Source organism: Hippocampus bargibanti, linkage group LG07 (genome assembly GCF_051943395.1).
Source record: "Hippocampus bargibanti isolate YZ-2025 linkage group LG07, ASM5194339v1, whole genome shotgun sequence".
Classification (NCBI taxonomy): domain Eukaryota; kingdom Metazoa; phylum Chordata; class Actinopteri; order Syngnathiformes; family Syngnathidae; genus Hippocampus; species Hippocampus bargibanti.
In genome coordinates, this window is record NC_142740.1 from 17,391,832 (window position 1) to 17,407,887 (window position 16,056).

Consider the following 16,056-nt stretch of genomic DNA (forward strand, 5'->3'; position numbering starts at 1 on the left):
CATTTCTTTCTTTATTAATTAAAACATGTTCAAATACACGTATAATAACAATACGAGACAATGGAAAAAAACACACAGTGCTTCACGATTTCAGTTTTGGGGCTCCAACTTCAGGTGGAGGGGAAAAACAAAGTGCGTCAATTTGCTAAGTTTGGCATCCTATAGGAACGTTTTGCATTCCCTCGTAAAGTTTGCGAGGGACTGATATCAGAAAAACGTTTTATAGCATCTAAAATACCCAAAACACGCAGTATGATACTTTTAGTCAAATGCAAAACACCAATAAAAATGACTTAAAGTGTGCTGAAACTGCAAAAAAATTGAAACCGGAAGTTGCCAGTTTCATTAGGTCCCGCCCCCTTGTTCGTGGTGTCACGCCAAGACGTCTTGCCTTGCTCGAGAATCAAAACAATGGCTTCAGATTCGGAGAACATGCTTTCTTGTTACTCATCCAGTTATGAATATGATTCAAATAGTTCTGAAGAGGAAAGCATACATGCAATCGATTAAAGAATTTATTCCGTGTCATTTTGAGGCAACATTGGGGGGAAATGTAGCACCAAAAAGAGGCAGAAGATGGCGACACAGCTCCGTGTCAAACCGGCTGATTCGTTTCCTTAGAATTTTTGTCAGCGAATATCAAATAGATGCTCGGTGCAACACACAAGGATTCACCATCGCGTTATTTGTGTATTTTCCTTCTAATTTCACCATCAACACGGAGCAACACGTGTCACGTCTGTGACAACAAGTTTTCAGACCAAACAAAGTACCGCAAAATGCATTGACGTGAATGAAAGGACTACTACAATGTGTACTTTCTCGGTCGGGGGCGTTCCTTCAGTGACGTGACGTGAGGACTCGACACCAACTCAAAAACATGACTTCCGGAATATTCAGCGCGAGTCGGTTGTCATTTAAGATCAAGAACAGATTCAATGTTTTTGTATTTCAAGGCAATTTTAAAATAAAATTCTATTAAACTCAGCAACAGGTTAAAAGGCGAGGAGAAAAAAAACAATGCAGATTGCAAGATCTCACAATATTTGCTCGGCCAGGGAATGCAAAACTTTGCGAGAGAAGGCTATTTTTTTTCCACGCCCGCTTTGGGGCTCTGTGGAAGGCGGATGTCGATCTTGTGAAAGTATTTATGAGGGCTCCTCCTGACTCAATGATTCCACCTGTGTCACCTAGTGCCTGACATGATGGCTCCTCTCCTCTTTGTTTTCTGCTTTGCTGTTTGACTGAGACACCACTTCAGAACTGTAGGGGGGGGGGGGAGAAATTACAAGTGACGACAATTGTTCCATACTAGAGAATCGTACAATTGTAATCCATGCGAGATGGAAGGAAAATATATTTCCTTTGGCACATTTCGACATCAGGACGGAGCAATTTACCTTTCAAGGTGACTTGGCATGTGGTCGGCGATGACATTATTGAGTTTGTAGTAATCCAGGAAGGTCCGAGCCACATTCATGCCCAGCCTCATGTCTGAAGACCAAGAGTTAAGGTCTTTTTTTCTTCTTCTTCCACACACAGACGAACTAAAATGCCAAAGTGTGTAACTAATAAATAGTTACTGTCATGCTTCTATCCAAAAGAGTAAATTGAATGAATAATTTACATTCACACTGCATAAAGGATTTTTTTCATCATTGTGCTGTATTCTACAGTTAGTGTATTATTGGCCTTCATATAAATTTCCCACTGTCGTTATCACTGGATACGCGATCCGGTTCTGGATCAGTATGTGTTTCCACCTAGTGCACAGGGGTCAAAGTCAAGGCCTAATCCGGCCCACCGCATCATTTTATTCGGCCCGCGAAAGCAAATCAAATTGTGAAATTCCATGATGCATGCTAAAATCAGTACCAAAATTCCATATTTTTGGATGTAAACCACAATAACAGTCATTATTCTTGACTTCAGATTTGAAAACTAGTTATTCATTCATTTTTTGCGCGCTCTATATGTAATATGTGGAGGGATTAAACATTCTAATGGCTTCCCCAAATTCATAACAGCCCTCGAGAGGAAACCATAACTACAATGTGGCCCGTGGCAAAAAATGACTTTGACACCCCTGACCTAGTTAGTGCCTGACATGCTGGTCAGAATGTATCCAAAAGATTATCCTGAGTCACGTATTTTCCAGTGCTTTGATATACTGTATGACACTAATTCTTGACAAGATCTTCCTAGACTGGTTTTCCAATTACCAGACAATTAGGAATTGTTCATCCGAATTTCATATTCAAAGCAGAGCATCTGTGCATATATTTTGGACGCGCCTAAAACCTTTGTTGTTCTAAATTCATTGTGCGCTACAATCAATAACCAAGGAGTGGCATAAATCCTCACGGAACAACGTACCTCATCCAGGATTAAGCGACACAAAATCTAACTATATGATGGTGCTATGAATCAAACATAAGCAATTACTTATATGGCAAGACCTACTTTGAATTCATGGGTGAGAAAACACACCACCATGCCTCAATACATTAGAAAAAAACCCCATCAATAGCTCCTTTGCTCTTTTTAAAAAAAGGCTAAAGGCCAAGAAGTGTTGTTGCTCAATCTAGGATCATTAGGCTTGTGGGGCCGAGTAATGATGGCAATCAGGTTCAGATAATGAAGAAGTAGTGAAGCACACAAAGACAAACCATGTCTCCAATCACGCAGACCGAAAGGATGCGGAGAACACAGATAAATAAGAACAATATCCGTAATACGCTTTTCACCTGAGGCAAGGCCGCCTCTCTCGTTTAACTCCCATCATCCGTACCCATTTCACGTGGACATCAGACAAAGTTTAAAAAAACGCATCAGTATAATCTTGTGGCTGTTTCCCTCCGCTCATTCTTCATCACGCTACCACTTGATGGAGCGATGCGGCGACATCGTTTGTCTCCTTTCCCCGCCATTACCTTGTTGGTGACATCTGTGAGATCATCTGTCAGTTTGCAATATATTTGATTGAAACAGCAAGCATACTGATATAGATTTTGGCATGGTCACTTTTATATTTGTTTGCGCAGAATGTCTTGCATGTCCAAAGATGTTTATGCCATTGACGTGAACTCGTGATGCGATTTGACACGTGCGGTTAAGTGACTTTACGTGATGTGACTCTGTATTAACATCAGTGTATAGTACTTTTATAATTTTGTTTTCTTCTAAGACAAGGATCTCAAACTCATTTTTTGACATAACTACAATGTCGCTACACTGTAGTTATGGTCTCCTCTCAGGGGCCATTATGAATTTGGAGAAGCCATTAGAATGTTTAATCCCCTCCACCTATTAGATATAGAGCACAAAACAAATTAACGAATAACTAGTATGCAAATCTGAAGTAAAAAACAAGGACTGTTATTGTGATTTAGATGGGACAGGTTGAAATTTTAGTTCAGACCTTAGCAAGTTTGATTTGCTTTCACAGGCCCAAAAAAATGATGCGGCGTGCCAGATTTGGCCCCCGGGCCTTGACTTTTACATCCGTGTGGTAGAGCATCAGAAGGGAATTTCATTGTTCAAAATATCACTCAGAATAGATGTACAAAAGAATTTCGCAGGTTCGGACTTTAACAAGCAAATTTGATTTGGACTTTCGCAATAAAATAAATAATGTGGCGGGCCAGATTTGGCCCCAGGACCTTGACTTTGACACCTGTGTTCTAACCCCTTCTAACTGAGGGGTGAATGCTTTTACATCTACATAAGAAATTGCTTATATAGACGTGAACACTGCTACCTAGACACATAAATCAACACAAATAAGACCACCTACTTTCTTTTTCATTTTAAATGATCAGCTTTGCTCCTGTGACATTTTAGTTATACAATCTCTGGTCATCCTTGCAAAGATATTTACACAGTAGACTATCTTGAACAGAACAGAGCAGACATGAGTCATCAAATATCCTTGGTGGTCATTCTGACCTCAGAAAAAGTTTTTGCTGCACCCTCTCCACTCCGTCAACACCTTTCCAGACATATTTTTCCTATCAGCAGAATTGGGCATCAGTCCCAACGTATTTCGCTTGGAAAGCTCAGTGACAAAAATATCTCACGGACCACACGGTGAGCAGATGGTCACTCAGTTTGGCTTGTCACGACTCACCATCCATTACAGGAGCTTTCCTGATGGACGGTCGGCTTCTGAAGGAAAACTTCCTCCTCAATTTGTGTGGGTGAGAGGTGGAGAGTACCAGGAAAGGATGAATACTATGAGACATGGAGGATGCCTTTAGTGCTCTCTGGCCGTTTGCAGGGGCGGGCGTTCCGGATTAGGAAGCAATGATGTGTATGTGGAGTGTTGGTGTACCACAACATTGGTGAGTGAGGAAAAACTGATGCTCAAGCTTATATATAAGCAACCACTAATCATCAAATGGACTGACAAAGAGAGGAAAAGAAGGAGGAAGGTGGGATATGAGAATGAAAAGTACCGTGACTAATATGTATAATATTTGTGCGTGTTCAACTAACCCAAATTTCTGAATTTGTGTTGTGGAAGCTATGCTTGATTTAATAATCTTAACTTAGTCACTGCCATTCCCAAATTTATTCGGGAATTGAAAATATAACATAGAGCGTCATTACCGAATTTGTTCGGGTTTTGGGGTTTCTTACGGGGGGTGCAGATATAGCACTCGTCAGACCGGTAGTAATGTGTTACCCTTCCACGAGAGCTCATCATTTGCCTTTTGTACAGCCGCCCTCATTTCAAGCTCAGATAACTCCAGACCCATATAATTTAGGAATTAGGACAGCAATTCCCTTTTTTCCATGTTAGAGGCTTTGTTCCAACTTCAGCTTGTTCCAACTTAAAGTGCTCTATAAACCAATATGTATTGCATTGCATTTTAGACAGCCGCCCTCATTTCAAGCTCATATAGCTCCAGACCCATATAATTTAGGAATTAACTCTTATTTTCCAATGAAAGAAGAGAGTCCATGGTTTCTTACGCTGAATTGAATGTTTATGTAGTCTTAAAAGTCAATATTCTGTGGGTCCTGGAATTTGAGTCAAAATGACAAAAACCCTGGCTGGAGTGGAAATTTTTTTGCACGTCTGGCAGTGAATGAGTTAATATCTAAAAAATTACAACTAGCACAACAATAAAAATGGGTCCATATGATAATGTGTTTTCAAACTGTAAGTTTATTTTCCTGTCTTTTTGCAAGGTGGAATGTATATACAGTATTTTTTTAAATAAACGATTTTACATGTGCCTTATAGTCCGAAAAATCCGGTCAGCATGACTTGGGTCAAAAAGACGAGTACATCTCTGCTGTTTCTGGAAAATAAATGAAATAAAATGCGCAAAAGAAACAAAATGGAAGGCCTTATTCATTACTTATCCCTCTATGATCTTTTATCAAGACCGTAGGTGGTCTTTGAATTGGAAAAAAAAGAGGTCAATTAATAAGGGCGGCCCAGTAGTCGAGTGGTTAGCATGTCGGCTTTATAGTTCATTCAGAGGTCATGAGTTCAAGACCCAGTTCGGCTTCCCTGTGTGGAGTTTGCATGTTTTCCCGGGACCCGTGTGGGTTTTCTCCGGGTCCTCTGGTTTCCTGCACAGTAAAAGAAAAACATGCAAAGCACAGTCTAAATTGTCCCTAGGTGTGATTGTGAGAGTGACTGGTCGCGATTGGCTGGCAACCAATTCAGGGCGCCCCCCCCCCCCCCGCCTAATGTCAGAAGACTGCTGGGATAGCCTCAAGCACCCCTCGCGACTCTAATGAGGATAAAGCAGTCTGGAAAATGGATGGATGGATGGAGGTCAACTAATACAAATGTAAGAAAAGGTATGGTCTTTACCCTCTGTAACAATTAACGTTACCGATAACATGAGCAAGTGTCTCTGTTCATGTCTGTAATACGCTGCCCAGAAGGAGCGGCACAAGGACCATTGAATTGAAGCACAACTATTTACCTTCTTTTCTTTCCATTTCCTTGTCTTTGTTATTGAATTCGACTCTTAATTGTATTCGGTCTCATTATAATATGTAGGTATACCTAATGTTGCGACCGGCCTCTGAGGTGTTTTCTTTGGCGTTGTGTTTAATCAATGGCGGGTCATTGTCATGGCTCAAGGGCGCGTGCCAGCTTGTGTGCTGATGAGTCAGACAAGAGCATAGGGGATGTCATGACTTGTTTACCGCGGCTATTTACTGTCAGCATGGCATTTAGAGGCTTTCTCCATCACATCCCCAGCGCCTGGTCCTGGCAGACAATGTGAAGGGTGGATGACAAGGCACCCCGTGGTTGGCAGCTCACCATTTTCACAGCACACCCATTCCTGTTTTGTTATTTTATGATGGATTTCGGGTTGGAAACACCACTCCATGTTGGACAAAGCCTGATTAGAGTCATCAGGATTTTGGGAATTTTGAATTAAACTGTTAAAAAGTGTTTAGTATGATTTTTTTGGTTGCCTGGAACATATTAATGTGATTTCAATTCATTACAAGGTGAAAAGAGGATTTGAGATACATGTGTTTTGCCTGACAAAGTAGAACTGCAACTCGCAACATACAGTATGTATTTATTTTAATAATAATAATAATAATAATAATAATAATAATAACAATACATTTCATTTATAAGCGCCTTTCAAAAGTCTAAAGGACACTTTACAGTCACAGGATATTTTTTTCTGCGGGTGAGCAGCGGCAGCCACACGCCCCAGCGTTCACTCAACCCAGAAGTCTCATCTCATCTCATCTCCCGTACCGCTTATTCCTCATTAGGGTCGCGGGGGTTGCTGGAGCCTATCTCAGCTGTCTTCGGGCACGAGGCGGGGGACACCCTGAATTGGTTGCCAGCCAATCGCAGGGCACACGAAGACATACAACAGTCACTCTCACACTCACACCTAGGGACAATTTGGAGTGGTCAATCTGCCTACAATGCATGTTTTTGGAGTGTGGGAGGAAACCGGAGGACCCGGAGAAAACCCACGCGGGTCCGGGGAGAACATGCAAACTCCACACAGGGAGGCCGGACCGGGACGCGAACCGGCGACCTCTGCACTGTGAAGCCGGTGTGCTAACCACTCGACCACCGGGCCGCCCAACCCAGAAGTAACAAAGTAAAAAAAACAACTAAATAACAAATAATATGACAACACAAAGACTTTCTGTACCCTCTTTGTGACATGCAGTTCTAGATGAAAGAGGAGAGAATCAAAGCGTCCCTTTCAGCAGTGGATCAGGGACGTCACGGTGGAATGTGCATGTCTACTACAAGCTAAATGTTGAAAGCAAGCAAGCAGCTGTAGCATCCATTGACGAAAAAGAGATTGTCTCACATCTCCTGTCCCACATCAATTCGCTTCAATTCCAAGCCGCGACAGTTCCACATACGCATTGGCAAGATAGAGACATTGATATTCCCATCCCATTTTCCGTACCCCAAATTGGTTGCCAGCCAATCGCAGGGCACACAAAGACGTACAACAGTCACTCTCACACTCACACGTAGGGACAATTTGGAGTGGTCAATCGGCCTGCCATGCATGTTTTTGGAGTGTGGGAGGAAACCGGAGGACCCGGAGAAAACCCACGCGGGCTCGGGGAGAACATGCAGATTCCACACAGGGAGGCCGGACCGGGACGCGAACCGGCGACTTCTGCACTGTGAAGCTGGTGTACTAACCACTTGACTACCGGGCCGCTCTACATTTATATTATACTTACTATATTTTAACTTAAGTAATTTTCAGATTCTGTAGTTTTTTATTTTTTATTTTAGGGAAGAACTTGACTTAGTACTACTGAAGTCTTTTTTGACACGCGTCAGTACTTCTACTTGAGTACAGAGAGCGAGTACTTTCACCCCTGTGATGGATGTGACAAGGTGCTTCCAGCACTCGTCGCTGCGAATGACAGCGCCCAGTGTCATGTGTTGGCTCCATTGGCACTTTGTCTGTCACTGATAACACATCAAGTGACACTTTCGGCTCACTGACTACGCTCTGCACTTTCACGCCGACGTCGGTCAGAACCGCCTTGTCTTTCATTTAGCGGGCAGGTCCCCCCCAACTTTCCTCTCCACATCATCATGTCCGAGCAGTTATTTGCATGATTTTAGTGCATCGCTGCCAATGCTTACATCCAAACCACTGCTCCAACAATACCTGTGCAATCAGCTGTGTGCTTCTGCTTTTTCAAGTGTGCGACCACACACCCACTGGTGCGTGTCTACGCGAGAAGATGTGTGTGATGTGTGGAAGCGAAGCATATTTGCCTTCAAGCTATATCATTTGCATACCTGTCACAGGCTCTCCGCTGGGTGTCAGGTGCACTGATGCATAGTGCGTTCCAGTGGCAGCTCTGCTATTTCATGGCTTCCCACTGTTGTGTGGTGCGCGTGTGACTGTCAGCTGACAATGAGTGTGTGTTTGTTTGGATCCAGAGGCAAACACAGAGTCCCTGGTGAGGACAACACGATTAAAATCTACAACGGATGAGTTCGAACGTAAATGTAGTTTGACCAAGTCTTCAAAGTTTGACCAAGTCTTCAAAGTCAAAGATCTCCACCACATGATGCATAAACATGTGCACATGACCGACCAAAAAAGAGGTCGTCCTATTCTTTCAACGAAAATCATTCAGAACAACATACATTTTCGAAACCATTAGCTCTCAAACTTTTTCTACCATTTTCTGGTACCAGCCCTCTCGAGGGCCTATACATTGGGATTCACCCCGGTAGAGGAAAGGGTTGCTTCCCTCCGCCTTCGGTAGGGGGGACGGGTTGTGACTGTTGTTTGCGCATATGCACCAAACAGCAGTTCAGTCTACCCATCCTTTTTGGAGACCTTAGAGAGTGTGCTGGAGAGCACTCCCCCTGGGCACTCCCTTGTTCTGCGGGGTGATTTCAATGCTCATGTGGGCAATGACAGTGAGACCTGGAGGAACGTGATCAGGAGGAACGGCCCCCCCCCCGATCAGAACCCGAGTGTTGTTTTGTTATTGGACTTCTGTGCTCGACACGGATTGTCTATAACAAACACTTTATTCAAACATAAGGGTGTCCATATGTGCACTTGGCACCAGGACACCCTTGGTCGCAGTTCTATGATTGACTTTGTAGTTGTATCATCGGATTTGCGGCCTCATGTTTTGGACACTCGAGTGAAGAAAGGGGCGGAGCTGTCAACTGATCACCACCTGATGGTGAGCAGGCTCAGTTGGTGGGGGAAGATGCCAGTGCGACCTGGCAGACCCAAACGTGTTATGAGGGTTTGTTGGGAATGTCTGGTGGAATCCCCTGTCAGAAGGAGTTTCAACTCCCACCTCTGGCAGAACTTTACACATGTACCGGGGATGGTGGGGGACATTGAGTCCGAATTGACCATGTTCCGTACCTCCCTTGCTGAGGCGGCAAATCGGAGTTGTGGCCGTAAGGTGGTTGTTGCCTGTCGTGGCGGCAACCCCCGTACTCGCTGGTGGACACCAGTAGTAAGGCTGTAAAGCTGAATAATGAGTCCTATCGGGCCTATATGGCCTGTGGGACCCCTCAGACAGCTGACAGGTGTCGATTAGCCAAGCGGATTGCAACCTCGGTGGTCACCGAGGCAAAAACACGGGCATGCGAAGAGTTCGGTGAAGCCATGGAAGCCGACATCTGGACCGCTTCGAGGAAATTCTGGTCCACCATCCGGCATCTCAGGAGGGGAAAGCAGTGCACCACTAACACTGTGTACAAGGAGGATGGGGCGCTGCTGATCTCGACTTGAGACGTTGTGAACTGGTGGGCGAAGTACTTCGAAGATTTCCTCAACTCCACCAACACGCCTTCCTTGGAGGAAGCAGTATCTGGGGACTCTGAGGTTGGCTCTCCGATCTCTGTGGTTGAAGTCACCGAGTTGGTTAAAAAGCTCCTCGCTGGCAAGGCCCCGGGGGTAGATGAGATCCGCCCGGAGTTCCGAAAGGCTTTGGATGTTGTGGGGCTGTCTTGGCTGACACGCCTCTGCAACATTGCGTGGCCATCGGGGAGAGTGCCTCTGGATTGGCAGACCGGGGTGATGGTCCCCCTTTTTAAAAAGGGAGGTCGGAGGGTGTGTTCCAACTACAGGGGAATCACACTCCTCTGCCTCCCTGGAAAGGTCTATTCAGGGGTTCTAGAGGGGCAGGTCCGTCGGGAAGTCGAGCCTCAGATTGAGGAGGAGCAGTGTGGTTTTCGTCCCGGCGGCGGAACAGTGAACCAGCTCTACACCCTTAGCAGGGTCCTCGAGGGTGCATGGGAATTCGCCCAATCACTCTACATGTGCTTTGTGGACTTGGAGAAAGCGTTTGACCGTGTCCCTCGTGGAGTTCTGTGGAGGTTGCTTCAGGAGTTTGGGGTACAGGAGCGCCTGATACGGGCTTTTATGGACAGAATTTCTAGGCTCAGTCGAAGCGTTGAAGGTTTCCGTTTTGGTGGCCTCAGTATAGCATCTCTGTTTTTTGTAGGTGATGTGGTACTGTTGGGGCCTTCAAGTGGAGCTCTCCAACTCTCTCTCGAGCGTTTCGCAGCCGAATGTGAAGCGGTTGGGATGAGAATCACCACCTCCAAATCTGAGACAATGGTTCTCAGTCGGAAAAGGGTGGAATGCCCTCTCCAGGTCGGGGAGGAGATCTTTCCTCAAGTGGAGGAGTTTAAATATCTGGGAGTTTTGTTCACGAATGAGGGTGTGAAGGAGTGAGAGGTCGACAGGCAGATCGGTGCGGCGTCTGCTGTGATGCAGACTTTGAACCGATCTGTCGTGGTGAAGAAGGAGCTAAGCCAAAAAGCAAAGCTCTCAATTTACCGGGCGATCTACATCCCAACCCTCATCTATGGTCACGAGCTATAGGCTGTGACCGAAAGAACGAGATCCCGGGTACAAGCGGCCGAAATGAGCTTTCTCCGTCGGGTGTCCGGGCTCTCCCTTAGAGATAAGATGAGAAGCTCGGTCATCCGGGAGGGGCTCAGAGTCGAGCCGCTTCTCCTCCACATACAGAGGAGGCAGATGAGGTGGCTCAGGCATCTGATTAGGATGCCCCCTGGACGCCTCCCTGGTGAGGTGTTCCGAGCATGCCCCACTGGCAGGAGACCCCGGGGACGACCCAGGACACAATGGAGAGACTATGTCTCCCAGCTGGCCTGGGTACGCCTCGGGATGCGCCAGGACGAGCTAGAAGAGGTGGCTGGGGAGAGGGAAGTCTGGGCTTCCCTACTGAAGCTGCTGCCCCCGCGACCCGACCCCGGATAAGCGGCCGAAGATGGATGGATAATAATATAATAATAATAATAATAATAATAATAATAATAATAATAATAATAATAATAATAATAATAATAATAATAATAATATATTTCATTTCTAAGTGCCTTTCAAGGACTCTCAAGGACACTTTACAGTCATAGGATCAGTTCTTCTGCGGGTGAGCAGCAGCAGCCACACGCGCCAGCATTCACTCAACCCGGAATAACTCAACCCGGAATAACTCAAATAGATATAAGATTAGAAGGTTGAACATGGAATGAAGTTAAAATATTCTTATTTGCAATAATACGTTCTATGCACACCTTCAAAAGAAAACATTCTGATTGTGTTTCTCAAATATGAATTAATCAGAACAATTCACCATTTGTCATTCATCTTGGCGGCGGCCATTTTACGCTTTTCTGTCTACTGAAAATGACATCAGTGTTTAAATGCACAGTTAACTACCATCACACTTCATCTTTTCTGGGTTTGGCCCTGAGAAAGTGTGATGTAATTTTCAGTTGAGGGCAAGTGGCAAAATGGCCGAACTTAACATGTATAAATACCACCCGCATTCCGTATTGTTGACTTCAGATTTGAAAAGTAGTTATTCATTAATTTGTTGTGCGCTCTATAGGTAATATGTGGAGGAGATGAAACGTAATGATTTCCCCAAATTCATAATGGCCATACAATGTGGCCCGCAACAAAAAACGAGTTTGACACCCCTGGGTTACGTGAACGATAGAGGATGCACGTGAAGGAAGCAAACACACTCACGCACACGAACACACACACGCACGCACGCATTTACTCATGCAGGTACCGGTTGATTGGAGGACAAAGAGAAGGAAAACAGGATAGAGGATGTCCCTGCTGTTTTGGAGAAGAGGATTCTCAGCTTGACTAGATGATATAATGAGCTGTTATGTTCTGGGTGATGAGACGAGAGGAAAGGACAGGCTGGAGGAGAGAAGAGGACATGAGTGGACCTCACACACACGGACACACACACACATACACACACATGCACACACGCACGCGGCTCACTTTCAAACTGTGACAGAAAGTCTGAACTGTGAGAAATGTGAAGAGGCCAGTTTTTTTGAAGGACAGTAAAGCGGGTGTCTAAGTGGCCATTATTTATTTGTTATGTGTTAGTTTTGTCTGTAGATGATTGTGTGTCCGGGTGAGAAGTGTGCATTTGTGTGTGTCGGGGTGAAGGAAGGTTGGTGGAGGTGCTAAAGGTCTCTGTTGATGATTTGTACGCTCCATCGAGCAGAGCGCTGGGGCGGAAAAAGCGACATGGAATGGCATTGGTTCCTTCAACCTGCCTGACCCCAATCTCCAGTCTGCACCGGGTCCCCCTGTGCAGCTTGCCCACCACACGAGGCCCTGCCTCATTGTGACCCTTTCCTTTTCATAAACGAACACACACACATGCACACTTGACCAGAGAACAAAAAAAGTTCATTGAAGTCCGCCCACCAGGGGCGGACTTCTCTGCCAATTTGACCTTGATTAGAAACGGAAAAGAACCAACATCAGAAGCCATAACTGCACGGTATAGTCTTAGCTTCAACCCGCGTAAAACTCACACAACCGTTACGTGTTATAATAGCAGTAGAAAATTATTTCACATACCAAATTTTCCCAGCAAAGTCGCCTTCTGCAGCCACACATAAAAAGGTGCCATTGCATATCCTGTTCTTGGCAAAACTGAAGTAGATAAAAGCTGATTTCTGGGGAAAAAGCTGGAATACAATCAGATTAAACACAGGGAACTTCCGAATGCCGTTTTGGGTGGGAATCAATCCCAAATCAATTGCATAATAGTCATCTAGGTGAACCATTGGATTAACCATACTCATCATGAAGAAATGGCAAAAAAAGGAAAAAAAACAAAACAGACCGCATCTGTATCTGTCAGTGGCGCACCAGCATGACCTCCAAAGCCTTCTCTGCTGTCCTAAAAAAATATCTGAATCACGGACTGGTGTTAATGATATTTTGTCCATGACTTCCGATTAAATAATTCCAAATTGTCTTTCAATTTCCTTTCATTACGTTTTCTCTGTTGCGTGGCTTCCAGATGTGTGTTTTCGTATTGAAACATTTAACCAATCACATTTCAGCCATTATTTGTTAGAAATCTACCTGGACGCCTTCACAATCAGCTCTGTGGGCTTCGTCGCATCAAATGTGCCGATCAAACTGTTGCTCTAACCAATCAGATTTCGAGTTTGGCAACCCAAAATAGGTCCCAATACAGTCTTGAAGGCGCTGGTCAACGTCAGAGTCTTTAGCAACAGATCGGGAGGCTCCTTAGAACCCTCTCAAAAATCTGTATACCTGTATTTTAACAAATACAACCAAACAGAAAATGAATTCTAAATGGATTCTCAATTTTTATCAAAATGAGAACTAACCACATTCACACATGACCTGGCTCATCTGTTTTAAAAATCCATGTGGCCCTAAAAGCCTTCAAAGTGGGCAATCGCATATTATGCTACAACTGAGCAGGTGTGTTTAGAATTTTTTTTTTCCTCCTTTTTTTGGTCACCATGATCTCTATGCCAACACCAATGAGCCAAACACTCACCAAATAATCATTGACTTGTAATGAAATGTTGGCCCAAGATATGAGACATATTAGTCAGCAGCATAACTATATCTTCTTTGGAAGATATTAAAACACAGCTCTCAATCTGACGCAGTGCAGTTTGCACACATTGTTCCAGTCTATCAAACGTTTCATTCTGAAGAGCGAACCACTAACCCCTTCAACGTTGCTAAAGTGTCCAGGCTAGGCACTAGAGGGCACTAGGGCTACATCCATCGCCAATCTCTTCTTCCATCCAGAGGAGAAGTGCAAGAACACTTAAACGCATCACATGTAAGACTCCTTATCGCTACTCTCTAAAACGTTTGCCAAGATCTCAGCGCCATCGGCCTGCTCTTGGGAGCACTCCAGTCTGGAGAAGGTCAGCTGAAAGGGAAAACTTCCTCCTCTTATCAGTGTCCATTAAGACACGGGTGACCTTCAGCGGGCTTGGAGCGCATTGGTGCGCCCCGATGATTGCGTTTGACAGGTGTCTTGTTTGGCTCATTGTTCGATTGTTTGGCACAATCAAAGCGTCGCTGACTACACATGCCTCCTTGTCTTCTGCAGCGCTTTGATGAATGGAATCAATAGACGCAGCTATCACATCCCTGTTGACGGGAGGTGACAAAAAGGGTAACGTGGCTTTTGTGGGTGACGCACATGACCCGATGCAAACCCCCCCTCACCCCAAAGCCTCGTGTGCATTGTCATTTCGGTGACACGCCGGCAACTAATTACCAGACACAAAAGGATTGTTAACAGTTGCGCTCTGCACTAACATTAAGTGAATAGAAGCCACACCGCTGAGGATACATGTCTCCTCGGTGTAGGCCACGGGAGCCGTTCCGCCAGAGGTCATGTAGCTGTAGAAAGACACCTCCAGAGTGTAGCAGTAGGATGTGTCGTCAAGGAGACCGCCGAGGAAACGTCTGCCGGTGCCGGCCTTCACCACGTCACGGTTAAAGGACGTGTTGGACTGTAGGAAAGAACAACACACAGGAGGCAAGATGAAAAGCACATTTTTGTTGTGTTAAACGCAGTGGCAGGCCATGCATGTCACTCCTAGGCCTTCAGTAGTGCTGCGTCTGAATCAATCAGCTGCGAGTGTGGTATGATGATTACTACACGTCCGCTAGAGGATGCCGTTGGTCAGTAAATAACATGTGACTTGAAGAAACTTAAGAAATACTGTCATTAAACTGCTCAAAATTTTACTATGAACGTGGATTCATGATAACCTCATAAAATTGCAATATTATTTGCTATTTTTGCTAGCTTTGGAGCTGTCAAACTTCAATGATGTCCATCTATTCTTGAAAGGTCTGTCTTAAAAAGGCTTTAACAGTATATCTGCAACTTAATCCATTTCTTCTCCCCCTTCAGCCATTGTGGGTTGACAAAACCGCTATTAAATCAACACAACAATATATTAGCTAATGCAGCTTACTACAGATACAGTGTGCTAGTTCTGGCCAGTATGCGTTTATCTCAAGCAACTAGTGCTACTATGATTGGCTAGTCACTAGCCATTCATGTTTCTAGCCAATCATAATTTGCGAAAACTCTGACGTATCCAGTGCCTTCCAGCAGGCCTTGGGTTGCCAACTTGAACTCTGATTGGTTAAAGCAACAGTTTCATCAAATTGATTTTCATGCCCCAGGGCCTGCAGAACTGATTGTGAAGGCGTGCAGGTAGATTTCTGACCCTGGTAACAAATGATGGCTGAAATGTGATTGAGTAAATGCTTAAATACGAAAACACACATCTAGAAGTGGCACAACAGGGAGCTAGAATAAATGTAGAATTATTTAATCGGAAGTCATGAACAAAATATCATTAACATGAGTCCGTGATTCAGATATTTTTAGGCCAGCAGAGAAGGCTTTGCACGCCCTGACGGTCCACCATTGGTTAAACGAACCCATTCAGTCAAAAGAAAAAAAAAATGCTAATTATTTTGATTGGTCATTCTTTTGTATTACAAAATGTTTCTGCATGTTGAGGATGACACCCTTCGTGTGTAAGTAAATATCACACATTAAATACAATGTTCTGTTCTTAAAAGAATCATTATGAAATACAAAAATAAATCACAATTAAAGAGTAGTTCTAATATTTTGCCACGCTGATAAAATGAGAAAAGCTCAACACCACATGGGTGAAAATTGAGCACTATTTTTGCAAGGGTTTTTCAA

General features: G+C 44.4%; 1 protein-coding gene and 1 pseudogene across 1 annotated transcript in view; both read right to left on the reverse strand.

Moving 5' to 3' along the window:
* Positions 1 to 11: 11 nt before the first annotated feature.
* Positions 12 to 16,056, reverse strand: part of agbl4 (AGBL carboxypeptidase 4) — a 332,043-nt gene continuing 315,998 nt past the window's right edge. The window contains exons 11-13 of the mRNA XM_089000385.1: positions 14,674 to 14,836; positions 1,401 to 1,494; positions 12 to 1,263 (exon numbers count right to left, since the gene is read on the reverse strand). Of these exons, the coding sequence (XP_088856511.1) occupies positions 1,191 to 1,263; positions 1,401 to 1,494; positions 14,674 to 14,836 (330 nt within the window). The 3' untranslated portion in view covers positions 12 to 1,190. The remainder of the gene's footprint in view (positions 1,264 to 1,400; positions 1,495 to 14,673; positions 14,837 to 16,056) is intronic.
* Positions 6,218 to 11,660, reverse strand: LOC148895634 (uncharacterized; annotated as a pseudogene).